This window comes from Gobius niger, assembly GCF_951799975.1.
Source record: "Gobius niger genome assembly, chromosome: 12".
NCBI classification, from domain to species: Eukaryota; Metazoa; Chordata; class Actinopteri; order Gobiiformes; family Gobiidae; genus Gobius; species Gobius niger.
In genome coordinates this window covers 19,979,971-19,994,919 of record NC_136863.1, presented here as the reverse complement: position 1 = coordinate 19,994,919, position 14,949 = coordinate 19,979,971, and the positions used below count along the sequence as shown (strand labels likewise).

The window sequence follows — 14,949 nt, the reverse complement described above, 5'->3', positions numbered from 1 at the left end:
CTAATATTTAAATCCTTGACCATGTCCTGCCCCTGGGCCTGCAGCGGATTCCAAGGTGCTGCACTGCGGACACCAACTGCTTATAAATATTTAGAGTAGGTCAAAAGCTCAAGATGAATCTTTCCCAAGAGGGATTACTCATGTATGGTAGCGTGACAAATAAGACAAAGAGAAGGTCAAATGATCGACAAAAATTAGAACAGGAAAGTAGGAAAGTTAAATCATACCTAAGCAGCAAATCATTACTGACATTAAATGAAAAGCCTTTATCCTGCGTTTCATTTTAGTAACGCGATTGACAGCCTCCTGACATTCAAGATCACAGTCATAAAAGTGCTGACATGTGAAGATGAAGCTATTGCACGAGTCAGGCCCATACCTCAATGCGCCAGAACCGTTTCATTACAAAAGCAGGTGCCCTATACCATATATGGCTATAGGCGCAGCAGCCACATCCAGCAAACCCGTCAATCCCAATCATGTCTATCAAGATGACAGACCAGTAGAAAAATGATGGCTTCAATTCAAAGAAAGCATATTTCAGCTTGTGGCCATCCACTTGACAGTATTTATGTCAAATGTGGGCTCATGTGTGACCTTTGGAAAAGGTTCAAATCGCCCCTAACAGGAGGTGAAAGTTGTCTTAAAATGTTTGTTTGATACAAGGCACATCTTTGGTGAAACTTGGAACTCTGATAGTTCGATGTTACTTGGGTGGAGTTGTCGCAGTGCACACTGCCATGGAGTGTCCAGCTCCACAGCCAATCAGGAGCGGTTTGAGACGTGGAATAAGACTTGGCTCGAGGATGTCAGTGTGCGACCCATCTCCGCACATTCCATGTTCGTTCCAGCCCCATGAGAGAAGACAGCTCCCTGTAAAAGCAGAGGTCATGGGTCAGTGGAGCTGAGACAGTAGACAGGGCGCTGCAACACTAACGCGGGAGCTAAAATTAGCACCCTGCGGAAATAGCCCACACACAATCACAGACATCCCCACAGACAGTGGCCCATAACAAAGCCTCCCTGCTCCTCACAGCTGGAGCTTGTGGTGGGTGTGGTCGGGTCTGCATCACCACTGAAACACGTGCCATGGCAACACGGTTACCTAATAGGATCCACTGCCATGGCAACAGAGGTGCGCTTGCTTTCTCAAGGGTAACACATCTTTAAGCGTTTCCCAGCCTGCAGCTGTGTCCGTTACATTCTTCGCATTATTTCATCAAGGTAATTCTTTGTCTTTCTGTGGATTAATGGCCCTTCTCTTTGGTTTGCTCTAAAATCTGGCAAATTTATCTGGCAAAACCTTGATGGCTTTTCAAGTTGCCTTATGATAACCCTAAATCAGAAACTTCTATTGGCTTGTGTCTTACTTGTCAAACACATAAACATTGTTTTTTTATGTTATGTGTGATTAAGAGATGTTCATTTCTTTGTCTCATGGGTGAAAAAGGCTTCTGTTGGTACTCTGCTTAATTCATGGACTCAGTGGCTACAGCACCAGTGTTTCCATGGCAACAAAGTGCCAGCACAGTATTGTGCATAACAAAAGGATAAAATCAAGGCGCTCAATCCAAAAGCCATTTCCTTGCAAACAAATCTCATCACTGGGTTTCTCTTTCAACTGTAAAAAACCTATTAACAGCAATACAATGGGACCAATTGGTTGTGATGTTTGCGTTTCAAGAACAGTGTAGTGGGTTCTGATCCACCATGCCACTAAAAGATAAAAATCCCAGCAGGTGCCTCAGCATCAACAGGCAATGTGCCATCACTGATGGTTACTGATGAGATTAATACAAATAAGCAAAGGAGGCAGCAGATATCATAAGCAGCATGCAATGCTCTCAGTTCTTTTCTGCCTGACCTACTTCAGCACCAGAAATAGCAGCACTCAGGTCTCTGCTTCCAATCTCATTTTGCCATTTTATTTCTGCTAAAGATGTACTTGCCATACCCATTATATACAGCAGGGGTCACAAATTAAATTTCACTAAGGTCCAAACTTGTAAGCCTTTATGAAAATAATGCAATTTATTTATTTTTTTTACTAAAAAATATATTTTGGCTCCTACATAACAGAATGCATATAGCCTATAATGCAGGCTTCTGTGTACATAATATAGGCCCCAGGTTTAGGTTTAGGCCAGGTTTAGGCATGCTCGCTGCCGATTGGAAAACATTATGACCACGCGTGCATATGGCTGTCCTCAATTTTAAAACTTTAACCCGCCATATTTCACTCATTCTGCGGCTGTTTCTAAAAAAAAAAGTGTCAAGGAGCTCAGGGGCAGCACTTTTCTGTGTTCATCTGGGCTGTAGTTATACCACTCTGCAGCGATGTGAGAGGGAGAGACAGAGATAGCAGACGCAGCCGTTCGTCTGAGGGGATTCAAAGTTCGGATCCATGGTTTGGGTCCAGATAGGTTGGCCCGGATCCGGACTGAAGTCGGCCATTTAAAAGGAATATGTAAAATAAACATACAAATACTGTCTAATATTAGATTTTAAATATACATACTGTATTTAAAGCTACACCTGAAAGCACTGGAGCGGCTGGTCCTGCAGATCATGCGACCCGAAGTGGAGACAGCGAGGGACCCCCTTCAATTCACCTACCAGGAGAAGGTGTAGGTTGAGGACACAGTCCTCTATCTTCTACACCACGCCCTCACATCCCTGGATGTGGGGGGGTGCATTGTGAGGATGCTATTCTTCGACTTCTCCAGTGCTTTTAATATAACCCATCCCAACATTCTCCAGGAGAAACTCCCCATCATGGCTGTGGAGCCTCACCTCGTGAGCTGGGTCTCAACTATTTGACCAACAGGCCACAGTTTGTTCGGGCGGGGGGCTGTAGGTCCTCAACATTGACCTGCAGCACAGGAGCGCCTCAAGGCACTGTGCTCTCGCCCCTCCTCTTCACCCTCTACACTGAAGACTTCCGTTAGAACTCCGATACATGCCACATGAAGAAGTTCTCTGATGACACTGCAATCGTGGCATGTATCAGGGAGGGTGAAGAGGGTGAGTACACAGTCCTGGTGGAGGCCTTTGTGGAGTGTAGTCCATGGAACAAGCTTTTGCTGAACTCAACCAAAACCAAGCCCGTCTCTGCAGCCCATCAACATCAAGGGAACGGAAGTAGAAGTGGTTTCCACCTATAAGTACCTGCAGTTGGACAACAAGCTGAGCTGGGCAGTGAACATGGATAATGTGTACAAGAAGGGGCGGAGTAGGATGTACTTTCTTAGACGGCTGGCCTCATTCAGGGTCTGTTCTACGTTATTGTACACATTTTATCAGTCCATTGTGTCCAGCGTCCTTTTTATGCTGTTGTTTGTTTGAGGGCAGAGCAAGGAAAAAGGACACGCAGAGGCTGAACCGGCTCATTAAAAAGGCGGGTTCGGTGGTTGGAATGGGCCTGGACTCAGTGGAGAAGGTGGTGGAGCAGAGGATGCTCTCCAAGATCAGGACGATCCTGTCCAATCAGAGCCACCCCCTTAACTTTGTCTTCTCCCGCCAGAGAAGCACCACTAGCTCCAGACTCCTCTCTCTAAGATGCTCCAAGCACAGATTGAAGAACTCTTTTGTCCCTCATGCCATCAGGCTTTATAACAGAGCCACTTCAGGGAGGAGCAGAGGAGGAGGAGACAGGGAAATGTCTTGAACATTGTCTTGCAGTGCCTTAACTTCTCTTTCTTATGTATTTATTGCTTTTTTATGTGGTTTTTAACTTCTTAATTCTGCATATCCTGCTCTATTTGTGTGAATGTGAGCAAGAGACTAATTTTACCCAATAAATAGAATTGAAATACACGCATTTATTTTATGACAGATATTTTCACCTTTGAAAAATACCTCATAAATGTACAAACAAACATGTGCTTTGGCTGTGAGCGGCTCACCTCTCCTAATGTAAGACATGACTGTAACTTTACAGGGAGCGGGTATGTCTACAGCTCATCTCCATGGAGATGTCGACTAAAGTCAGTAGAATTTGAGATTTAAATAAGTTAATAGGTTCTCATCCAAATCCATTCTTTAATTACCCACTGCATTTTCTGTGTCGAGCCGGTCATCAGGAACATGTTTTGTACTGATAGCAACAGTGTAGTTCAAAATGTGATGCAGTGTGGAAAACGCCCAATTTCAATGCACATTGTTCAAATGGATCACATGTTTACTGTGTACACAGGTGCAAGATCCATGCATACTGTTATCTGGATAAAGAGAGGATGCTCTTCAAACATTCAACAGGACAAACATGTCTGTGTGGGGTTTATTCAGCTCTTTTACAGCCCTGCTCAGATAATTGCTTCTGTCAATGATACCCATATGTAATTACATCCTGTTGCAAAGACCAGAGAGAGAAATGAGCTGACCTCAGAAATCCTCTGCATTAACAGAATTCATATTTGCGTTAATATCTATAGTTCAGATGAAGTGCATTTCAAACTAAATTTAACCTGGATTAAGTGTCACCTAAACCTATGGCAGACTCTTTACTTTGATTATACCAAATTTAACTCTGATTATTGATATACTCACCAACAAGTGCAAGGTTATGTTCAGATCCACAGGCAACCTGGAAGACAAAACGAGTACCATTATGTTAAAATAAAATAAGATGAGAATCATTATCACAAAATATAAATAGCCTTGTGGCTTAGATGTTTACATTTACACAAAAATAACCGTCTTGGATAAGAAAATTAAAAGTGATGGAATTGAGTGGATTTCTGAAAAACGCCTACATTCAACTTTTGTCCCATTTCCAGTGTTTACCTTTTTTAAACTGTCAGTTACAGTTTATTTATTTTTGTTTTAATCAAAAACACAGATTGTTCCATTGTCAATCTTATTTCAAGTTAGTCCAAACCCTAATCATTTTTTACATGGTGCGACAAGCAGACATGCAGTTGGCATGATCCAAGTTTGAAGGAAAAATTAACTTCTTCTTTATGGACTAAAATTTCCAACCATATAGCTGCCATTTACTATAGGTTAACTGCTGCTGTCCTGCACTACTCAGATAATTGCCCTTAAGGGAAGAGATGCCTCTGCCTTCACCAAACGTAAGTGGTTGTTTCCCCTGTGAATTATAATGGTAGGGACATTATGTTTTGCTTAAGAGATATAGTGATGGAAACCTATAGCAATCCTCTCACAGTGCCCTCTCTCTCTTTATAGACGCTCAGTGCAGTCTGATTAATCACTTGTGGAAAGGTGCCTCCCTCTGCTGGCTATTACATGTACAACAACAATACTAGAACGACCCATTGCCATATATCATGATTACTGCCCACATCCATCTACCAGACAGCTTTAGTAAGACTTGTCACATTCCCAAAGTGTTATTATGTCAGATGAACAGCTATTGAAAGGTCATACCTGTGTAGCCCCACTAAGGACTTTGACCTCTGCAGGGAGGCAGGCCTCCTGATAGCCACCTTCTGTTACAGGATCATGTGACAACAGTTCTGAGTTCTGATTGGCTGAAATCCCACGGCCCAGCTGTCCATAATTTCCTCTGCCCCATGTGAACACTTTCCCAGACTCTGAAAAAGCATTAGTTATTTTTAAGCACTCACTGTTGTTGCACACCAATTCCTGCTGAGGTGTTAACTGTATCACCTGTTTGCACCACAGTATGTGTCCAACCACTCCACACATTTGTTATTTTCTCTCCACCAAGAAGACAACGCTTCAGGGAAATGGGTGAGGGCACAAATGGCTCTGAGGATATTAGCTGACCATGCTTGTTGCCACCCCACATAAACAAATCACCATTTTCTACAACAACAAAAAACAACAACATAATCCACATGACACAGTTGTACACAGATTGGTACAGGTTGAAGGATTGACGGAGGCTCAAAATAACGCTAAAGTCTATTTATTGAAAAGATGCCATACCTGTGAGATACAAACAATGTGCTGATCCTGCAGCCACCAAACATGGTACTTTCTCTTCCAAACCTAAAACATTGAGTATGTGTTTTTCAAACTAATGCAGTTTTCTCAACAAGTCTGACTATTCTTACCTGGCACTAGACATGGGACTTTGCTGCTGAGATGAGATGGAACAGTGCCGACAGTGAAACATTTTCTGGCATGACTCAAAAGACCAGTTCCCCACTGATAAACAAAACCAGGTGCTGTAAGACAAGATAAGACAATTGTGTTTGATTTCAAGTGCCATTGTCAAAAGCATGCGCACAGACAGGTGAATAGTATACAGACCTGTTACAGCAAGTGAGTGTCTAAGTCCAGCTGCTACACTCACTACTGGTTCCTTTATACCCTGGCAAGCAGAACATTATATCAGCAACTGATCATTTTGCATCACAGGCATAGGATCTACTAGTATCATACCATTACTACTAATACAGCTCTTGTTCTTACCTCTACGATGAGCCAACTGGATGAATGTTGGACGGTTTCTCCAACGCCTAGCTGTCCAAATGAGTTGGATCCACATGCCAGTATGTGACCATTGTCTTGCTCACATAAAAAAAAAAATGTCAGAAGGCGTAACACTACAGCTTTTAAAAGGTCCATTACCCAATTGTTTTTTTAGTAGTGGAATAATTTGTTTTCTCCTTCAGTATATTGTATATATTATATTTATACATTTTCATATTGATAGAGGGCTAGTTGTTGTTATTTACTTAAGAGTGACAGTATTGCTCCCTGAAAGTTGTGAAAGAGGCTTATAATCTCATTCAGGTGAAGAATTTAGATGCTTAAAAAGTTAGGACAGTTAAAGAGTTTACCAAGAACTAACGATATAAAATGCATGCGCTTTCGTTTTTTGTAAACAAAAACAATCAGGTACAGGGCCTTTAACATTTTATGGATCTACAAGCCAAGATTAAGGCTCCACAGCACATGGATGACTGAACAAGACTGTGTCATCAAAACCGCTCTGCATCCACCAATCCCCAGAGTATTGTCAGGGCACATTCCATTATAATAAACAAGAGATTTTAAAATCTAAAATACTAGGGCCATTGTCACATTACAGTATTTGAAATTATATTGTTTTAGATTAGCTACATTTCCTCACCCATGAGCTGCAGAAAAAGATGGTATGCAACATTTGTGGGATACAAACTCTGCTAGCAGGTCACAACAAAAATGTGGATTTTGGACTTAATTAATTTGTAATATTTCATCCAGAACTCTAGACTTCTTGACAACTGATCCATGTCCCAAAAGAAGTAAACAAAGAAAACAGAAGATTGGTAAATTATGCTACAATATGCGTTTTATAGCTGATAAATAACTCACCAGAAAGAACAAGTGTAAAATCCCACCCACAGGAGACAGCTCTGATTTTCTGCCTCAGACTGGGGCAGAGCTCAAGATTGTAGACGTCTGTGGTGTGGCCAAGACCAAGTTGTCCTTTGTTATTCTGTCCACATACAAACACGGCACCGTTATCTGATGAGAGCAATTATCACAAAATGATTCAAATGTTATAATAATATTAATAGAGGTTAATGAGTGTGATGAATAGTGCATAGCAACAGAATGTCAGATGGCCTTCGATCATGGCAACAGCATAACAACAGAACAAAATGAGAGGAAAGTCTGCATTGTTAATCTTTGATTTGCCACTAGCCTGTTCTGACAACAAAGAGACACAGAACACAAAATGGCTGCTGGCCTCCGTGGCCTCCGTTAACGTTTGTGTGTGTTCAGAGGCACTTGTTTTCATATGCAAGTTGTGTCTCCCTTGTTCCTTTTTTGTGTCAGTCATTTTCGTTTGAGGCCTGTATGTGACACCAGTTAGTTTTGCACACTTTTTTTGTTGTTGTCATAGTGTACGTTACATTTTGGTTTACCTTTTGTAGATACAGAAAAATGCCTTAGTTTGATCATTTATTTGTTTGTTACCCTTTGTTAAATTTGTCACAATAGTTATCCTCTATACCTGAGGCGACCACTATCTCAAGAGCCCCAAAACTAAAACATAAAGCATATGTAAGTGATGTAAGTGAGATGCTACAGTATTTATCTACATTTGAATCAGACTTAAAGCAGTGACAAATAGATTTCAAATTTTCTGAGTTAACATTTTCCAAACAACACTGAGCACCTATTCCATAATAATAGTCAATACAGTTTAAAAGACTGTTTATTAAATTTGTGCTTTTAATTCATTTAGTTTCATACAATCAATAAAAAAGATGAATGCTTTGTTGTTTGTGACTTTCTTTTGAAGTGGCTCTTTTGGCGTTAAAGGTTGCGGACCCCAGCTCTAATTTATCATGACAAAATCATTCAACCTAAATATAACTGGCCAGGCACATATATCAATATTGTCTTAAATTTAGATACATTTCTTTTATTGGCACATCATTGTCCTGTAAGAAACACTATGTTATAAAAACAAATAGTAGAGAATCAACTTCCACTTGCACCAGCAGAGGGAGCACATACGTTTTTTAGAGTAGAAGTTTCCACTAAGGCTAAGCAGTGTTTAAATCAGGTTCCACCTATTAGATTGGAAAACCTGATTCAGGGTCTTGCCAGATGCTCACCGGTGATCACGACCGAGTGCCCCCCTCCCCCGCTGAGTGAACGGGGCGCCCGGGCTTTGAGGACGGTAGTGTCTGCTGGCTGTGGCAGGGGCAGATCCTCTACATGACCCTGTCCCAGCTGACCGTAGCTGTTGGCGCCCTGTGAGAACAACAGCATCGGTACTTATGGTTTTCATCAAAACGATCTTCCAAGCCAAATCGGTGATGTCTATACAAATATCTTGTAACAGTGCTATTTTCATGTAGATTTAATTAGCCTATGCCGATCATGGTAATGCTAACCACTAACGATGCTAACGTCTTCATAGATATGCTAACACTTGGTAATTCAGGCATCCAAGCTGATCTCACATAATTCACTATTTGATGTATATTTCCAAACATCAATTCAAACAGAACCAGCGAAAGAAAACAAAATAAACTTACCCACGCATATAAACAAAACTTCACTTGAGAGCTGGTTGCCATGCCTGCCATGACATGAACGCTGATCTTACTTTACGACACTGTCGTGATTAAGACAATACGATCATGCTTAATATATAAGATTGTGCACATAGCCTGCAAGGAATCTGCGTTGTAGAAACAAAAGTAAACAAACCACAACCAAGTTCCATACTTTTTTTTTTATTAGACCAGAAGTCACAAAATAAAACACAAATTATATATTATGTATATGTAATATTATTTTTAACATTAGAACACAATCTAATGTCTAACTCTTTTTTTGCTGTAAAAAAAATATTAAATGTATACACACATACTTTGATGGATTAACCGATGGATATAGTACATGCCTTTGTTGAGTCATCAGCTCGCAACCAAAGTCTGGCGTTTCTTCTTTTTTTTTTCTTTTTTTTTGCACACAAAACAAACATCAAAGGAATAGCACAGGGTTAAATACGAATATTGCAACATCTGTTTAATTAATAACCAAAATAATTCACATATGCTTCATACAACAGTTGATGTATAAGGTGAGAATCACATTTTGAAACAGCAGTGATCAAAATAAAATCAATTGTTAACAACAACTGCTCTGGGGAATATTTATGGATGTGTTAAGGTTTGTGGCAAAGTATATTAATCTCAAAGCAGTGCACATTCTTTGTACTGACAAAGGGTGAGTGACATGAAGCATCTTACTGCAGGGTACAAGCACATTTACTATTGTACACGTTTTTTGGGAAGCTCTGTGCTAAACACTGGTCAGACCCCGAGCTGCTTGTTGAGGCGATTCAGGGCGTCTCCAACAATGTCGAGCTCGTGTCGAAGCTCCTCTACCACACTGTTGATGCTGGTGGTGTCTTTCAGCACATCCACACTCTGGGTGTAAGGGTTGTACCGCACAGAGAATGGTCGCTTTATGGTCTTTGCAAATTCCCTGTAATGAGATATGAAAAACTCTCCAGTGAAAAAGATCTCTAGTGAAAGTGAGGTTCTGTATCGTAGTTAGTAAAATGGAATTACCTCATCTTAACTTTGGCCTCTTCAAAGCTGTTTGACACAAAGTAAACTTCCTGAAAAGTTGTAATGATGCATTCTTGATTGCAAGTAACTTTGGGATCAAAAGGCATTATTCTTGCATTATCAGAAAGTGCATGCTGTGAAAGCCAAATGAAAAACAAAACAGTCAATTTAGTCATTTAGGTATTTGCAATGCTTTGTTATTGAAAAAAAAATCAGTCAAGCACGGCGTAAAAAGCAAACCTTGAGTTCACTGATGGACGACAGTAGACCTGCTCCATATGCTCTCAAGTGACCTTCTTGTTTGCATAGACCAAACTCCACCGTGAAGAAATAACACTGTCAATAGGAAAATATTAAGTGTACAGTTTTTAACAGTAAAATAATTCATAATAGTATTTACATGTATTACTTACAGTGGCCAATTTCTGAACTGATTCATCCGATGCTCCCAACGAAGCAAGGCCAATCTCTTGAGAAAACTGGGCAAAACTGGGCTCAGCCAGAAGTGGGACATGACCTAACAACTCATGGCATGTGTCCCTGAAAATACAAGAGAGAAAAAAGTTATCTCCCATTAATATACAAATCATACAAAAAGCTACTGGTACTTACGGCTCAGGAGTGTATAATGGATCCGAACTATGGCGTACATACTGAGTGCAATGAAACACACGGAAGGCTAAACCAGCAAGAAAGTCCCGAGGAGACAGATAACCTGCTACAGGCCTGATGGTGAATCCTGTACGCTCTGTAAACACGTTGAGATGAGAAATATGACCATTTCCAGTTACAAAAAATGTTGTTGAATTGCCTTTTTATTATATTATTTTTTTAGGTTACCTTTAAGAAACCGTGACACATCCTCCAGCTGAGGGATGTTGTCCTCTCGACATTCACAGTACTTGGACAGAAGTGGCAGGTTCTTTAAATATTCCCTACAGGCGTGAGTGGGGTACAACTTGTTTAGCTCTCTGTATACAACACCCCAGGTCTGGACCTCCTCCTCTGTGAATTCAATCCGAGGAATGGGATCCCCACTGCACAGAAGATGTTCACTTGTATGTTTATCTGAACATTGTAAATGAGACAACTGATGACAACTTACTGCTTGTATGACATAGCAAGGTCTGCAAAGTATTTCCTCCTCTTTCTGTAAACATTGTCCTTGAAACCCTGATAGAACAAACAAAACAAACAAAAAAACAAGTGTTATTATGTTGGATTCAAAATATCAGTAACATAATTAAAGTTTACGCACTGGATGGTCTGCGTCCAAGTCGGATCCATACATTAGGACTCTATTAGCACAATTGTCTAGGTCTGAAATTTTCTTCGGAAACCAGGGTACATTATAAGTATCTGAAAAATATACATTCATTTATATACACTATATAATATATGGTTAACATGTGAAGTAAGGTTAACATTGAGAATATACCCTCTTCAGGCAGGCATGAGTTATCGAGTGGCTCCATGTCAACCACGTTTACATGGTTTCGAAGCAGCTGAATGATTTCATTCAGTTGCCCGTTATTGCTGTCGCAATCAACAAAGATTTCAAATTCAGAGTTGCGTCTCTTGGATTTGCGGGACTCTATATGAACCAGGTTCACATGGTTTTCCTGTAGAGAAAGTGTGCCATTAAATGTCATTCAATGTGCTCATAACTAATACAAAACTGTGAAATTACATACTTGGAAAAGTTTAAGAGCTTTAACCAGTCCACCCACTTCGTTTTTCAAGGAGAAGATTATTGTGGCTCTTCCCTTTTCAGGTGTATTCTTCTTTTCACTGTTTTCTTCAATTTTGGTAAAAGTGGATTTGTTTATCTGAAAATTGACAACATCTTTTTAGTTATTTATAGCCCACATATTTTAAGATTTAAGGAATTGTATGCTTTCTTTAATTGCATGTAATGATACATGCAATGACTACTGCACATGGTAATAATAATGCATTGGTTTTATATAGCGCTTTTCTGGACACTCAAAGACGCTTTACATTGCACTATTCATTCACTAATCTAAACATGATGGGCAGAAAATACGCTTTAATTTCTAATAATAAGGCCATATATTACACATGAGGAGTATTAGTAGAAGACTTAATTGCCATTTCAGCACCGTGGACAGCTACCCTCACTGACGATGGAGTACGGAATCCCCCCCGATAAATATTTTAGAGATGGTGGTTCAATTATGATCGAGTCATTCTACTTTCTACCAAAGTACAAAACAAGTCATAGCCTACACCTACGAACCTCTTTGTAATAGCTTTGCTGGCCTGCCATATTCCTTCCTTCCAGCATTGTGAAGGCTGTGCAGAGGACCAGTTTTCTGTGGGCTCTCGCGGGTCGAATCCCCGAAAACATCAGTGCCTGTCCAGAGACTGGATCAGGTCAACCCTTTGTGTCTCGATTTAATCAAGATGAACTTGTCTGTCTCAGGCAATCGTCTTAAAGCAATCTCATTAGCTCACCATCAGGAAAGCTTATTAGTCCTGCCATTGTGAAAGTTCCTACATGCTCTTCCTGTTGCAGTGTGCTCTACACGTGTGCACGTTTTATAAAACTATTCCTCTGTGATACGCATTCATAATCCACTCACGCTTTACCTGATTTCAATTGCCAAAAGATGCATTACTTTGAAAAACGTTTAAGGACTAATGTAACTTTAAAAACTAAAACTTCCTGAAAGTGCTTTATTCTCCACGTGAAATTAATACATTTTGCTTGAAATCTGAGCGTAAAAGCCTCTGGATGGATCTTCGTGGCCTTTTGCGTAGGCGATTAAAATTCATAAATCAATCAATTAAAATGTTGTATATTAACTACATAGACATTGGCTGTAACCCAATTAGTCCTTTGACGCAAATAAAACTACAAAGGCTTAAATTAATCTGCGCTGACGGTAAATTGTTGGATCAGATAAACCCGGATCACCGCATGCTGTGGATATTGCGAGCTGTCTGCATACAATTAAAAAATAAATGACAAGTGCAACACCAAAAAAATAAAAATAATAGAAAGTGGCCATACGTACCTCATTGTTAAGAAACTTTTCATCAAAGCCAATATTAATCGAGTCAAAAGATCTCCCTCTGCGAGGCCCAAGTTTGTACATGTTAAAGTGCAGCCGCAGTTTCTTAAGGTGGATGTGTTTTCAGGCGGGGGTAGCTCCGTTCTTGAACGCTGTCCACGCAGCTCGAAGTTGATCCAGTGAGCTACGTGCTATTTAACTGCTGCGAGAGACAAGAGGAGGGGGCTCCGGGAACTTATCATGCCGTCCAGTCCCCACAAATGGAAAAAGCGCAGCGTAGCGTGCGTCATGGGGTTGAGGGGCTCTTTTATAGTCACTTGTGATTTTACTCAGAGAGTCTTTCACATCAGTCGTGTTTGATCTGATGTACGGTTTTAAATGGACTTACACGACTGCAGTGTGGGATAATACAGTACCTAGTGAAAATAGAAAAAGTGAAGGTCTTAACTTAATCTCATCCTGATGACGGTAACAGGACTAATGTGAAACCTCCTGGCTCTACAGTCTATTCCTAAATTGTTTGTTGACATTTCAAGACACAGGCCTACAGGTCAAGGTTTAAGAGGATTTAAAGCCCCCTGCCCTGACTCTGCAAAGATCCAATCAGCCACCCTCCTTCTTAAATCCACCCCACTGCATTGTAAGCACTTCTGGGTTCTCCTGGTGGTCCTCAACTGGTGGGTTGGGATCCAAAAGTGGTGTCGGAAAAGTTTTCATAATAGTAAAAAAGCTAAAAGAGCTGCACAGGAGGAAGAGGAAGGAGGAGGTGGACCTGACCAGTGCAGGACACCATGCTCTGAAACAGGGACAAACTCAGGAGGTGGTCCACAGTTTCAGAGGATCAGAGGAGCACTGAAGGCAGCTAGCCAGGTTTCCTGCGGGTACTACGGTTTCCCCGACCTCCAAAAACATGCTGGTCAGGTCGGCCCACAGTGGTGGTGCGGCTCAGTCGCATTCAACAACAATTTTGGAGGAAAAGACAATTATTTACATTTTATTTTACAAGTCTAAGTCATATTTGGGTTGTGGCTTGTCATCCCAGGGTGATTGTGGGTCCTGATGCCATACCAGTTGAGAACTACTGTCCTATCTGATGTTGACATGACCCTTACTTTAAAGTTATGTTTCTTGTTGCCGCTGGTGTCTGTCTTTGGCTCCTTTAAGATCAGCTTAATGTGATCATACATGCATGGCTGCTGCACATGGCTCAGGTGGTCCTGGTCCATGTCATCCGTGACAAATAGATGCTTTACACAACCAGGAAGTAATGAAGGGCACTGCCTGTCATAAAACTGACCTGAGATCAGCTCACAATATGCAAAGAAGCTAAAAGTAATCGTGTTACCATGAAGATAGTCAGTGGGGGACCAATGAGGGGGGAAATACAATCCATCGTGACAGAAGTCATATAGTCATTTTTAACCTAAATAAAAGTGAATGTTAAATACTGTATATAGCATGTAGAATTTGTCTTTTACTTACTTACAAGTCCTCTCTTGGTGTAGTGTTGTCTCCCTGGAGCCTTACTGGCAAGAGAGGACCAGTATGTAAGTTAAAGCAAGCAATTTTAAACTGTTGTTGTGCATAATCATGTTATGTCAATGGGAAATGAGTCCAAACTGCTGGAGAACTTTACCTCTATCTATGTCATTAGTTTAAAAATATCATCTTCTTCCCAACAGTTCCTTATTAAATAAAAAATATTACTTACAGCAGATGTTATCCATCTAAATATTTTCAAAAGCATGAAAACCTGTCATACGCACTTTAAAGATGAATTCTCAAACAGCAGTGATGTATGAAGTCTCCAATTCTCTTGAACTTTCAGTGCTATTTGAAAGTTAAAGCCACACCACGTAATATTTCGCCTAAGACATCGAATAAACTAAATA

At 40.6% G+C, this 14,949-nt stretch overlaps 2 protein-coding genes across 2 annotated transcripts; both read right to left on the bottom strand.

Moving 5' to 3' along the window:
• Positions 1-19: 19 nt before the first annotated feature.
• sergef (secretion regulating guanine nucleotide exchange factor) lies at positions 20-9,044 on the bottom strand. The gene is made up of 11 exons (XM_079567265.1): positions 8,976-9,044; positions 8,550-8,688; positions 7,294-7,446; positions 6,406-6,500; positions 6,244-6,304; positions 6,045-6,158; positions 5,917-5,979; positions 5,635-5,793; positions 5,392-5,558; positions 4,549-4,585; positions 20-873 (listed from the first exon to the last, which is right to left on the bottom strand). The coding sequence occupies exons 1-11, from the start codon at positions 9,024-9,026 to the stop codon at positions 707-709; spliced, it is 1,206 nt and encodes a 401-aa protein (XP_079423391.1). The 5' UTR covers positions 9,027-9,044; the 3' UTR covers positions 20-706.
• Positions 9,045-9,490: 446 nt separating this feature from the next.
• Positions 9,491-13,267, bottom strand: tph1a (tryptophan hydroxylase 1 (tryptophan 5-monooxygenase) a). The gene is made up of 11 exons (XM_079567620.1): positions 13,061-13,267; positions 11,714-11,848; positions 11,458-11,641; positions 11,278-11,378; positions 11,125-11,192; positions 10,860-11,056; positions 10,632-10,767; positions 10,433-10,559; positions 10,260-10,355; positions 10,020-10,153; positions 9,491-9,933 (listed from the first exon to the last, which is right to left on the bottom strand). Exons 1-11 carry the CDS (start codon positions 13,139-13,141, stop codon positions 9,759-9,761), a joined length of 1,434 nt encoding a protein of 477 aa, XP_079423746.1. The 5' UTR covers positions 13,142-13,267; the 3' UTR covers positions 9,491-9,758.
• Positions 13,268-14,949: the final 1,682 nt, after the last annotated feature.

Excerpts from the sequence above, each read along its gene's own strand:
- tph1a (XM_079567620.1), bottom strand. The coding sequence starts at position 13,141 with ATGTACAAACTTGGGCCTCGCAGAGGGAGATCTTTTGACTCGATTAAT. Across the intron at positions 11,642-11,713 it reads AAGCTCTTAAACTTTTCCAA|GAAAACCATGTGAACCTGGT; the intron begins GTATGTAATTTC and ends CTTTCTCTACAG. Across the intron at positions 10,768-10,859 it reads TGTGTCACGGTTTCTTAAAG|AGCGTACAGGATTCACCATC; the intron begins GTAACCTAAAAA and ends ACGTGTTTACAG.
- sergef (XM_079567265.1), bottom strand. The coding sequence starts at position 9,026 with ATGGCAGGCATGGCAACCAGCTCTCAAGTGAAGTTTTGTTTATATGCG. Across the intron at positions 7,447-8,549 it reads GCACTCGGTCGTGATCACCG|ATAACGGTGCCGTGTTTGTA; the intron begins GTGAGCATCTGG and ends TGCTCTCATCAG. Across the intron at positions 5,559-5,634 it reads ACATACTGTGGTGCAAACAG|AGTCTGGGAAAGTGTTCACA; the intron begins GTGATACAGTTA and ends ATGCTTTTTCAG.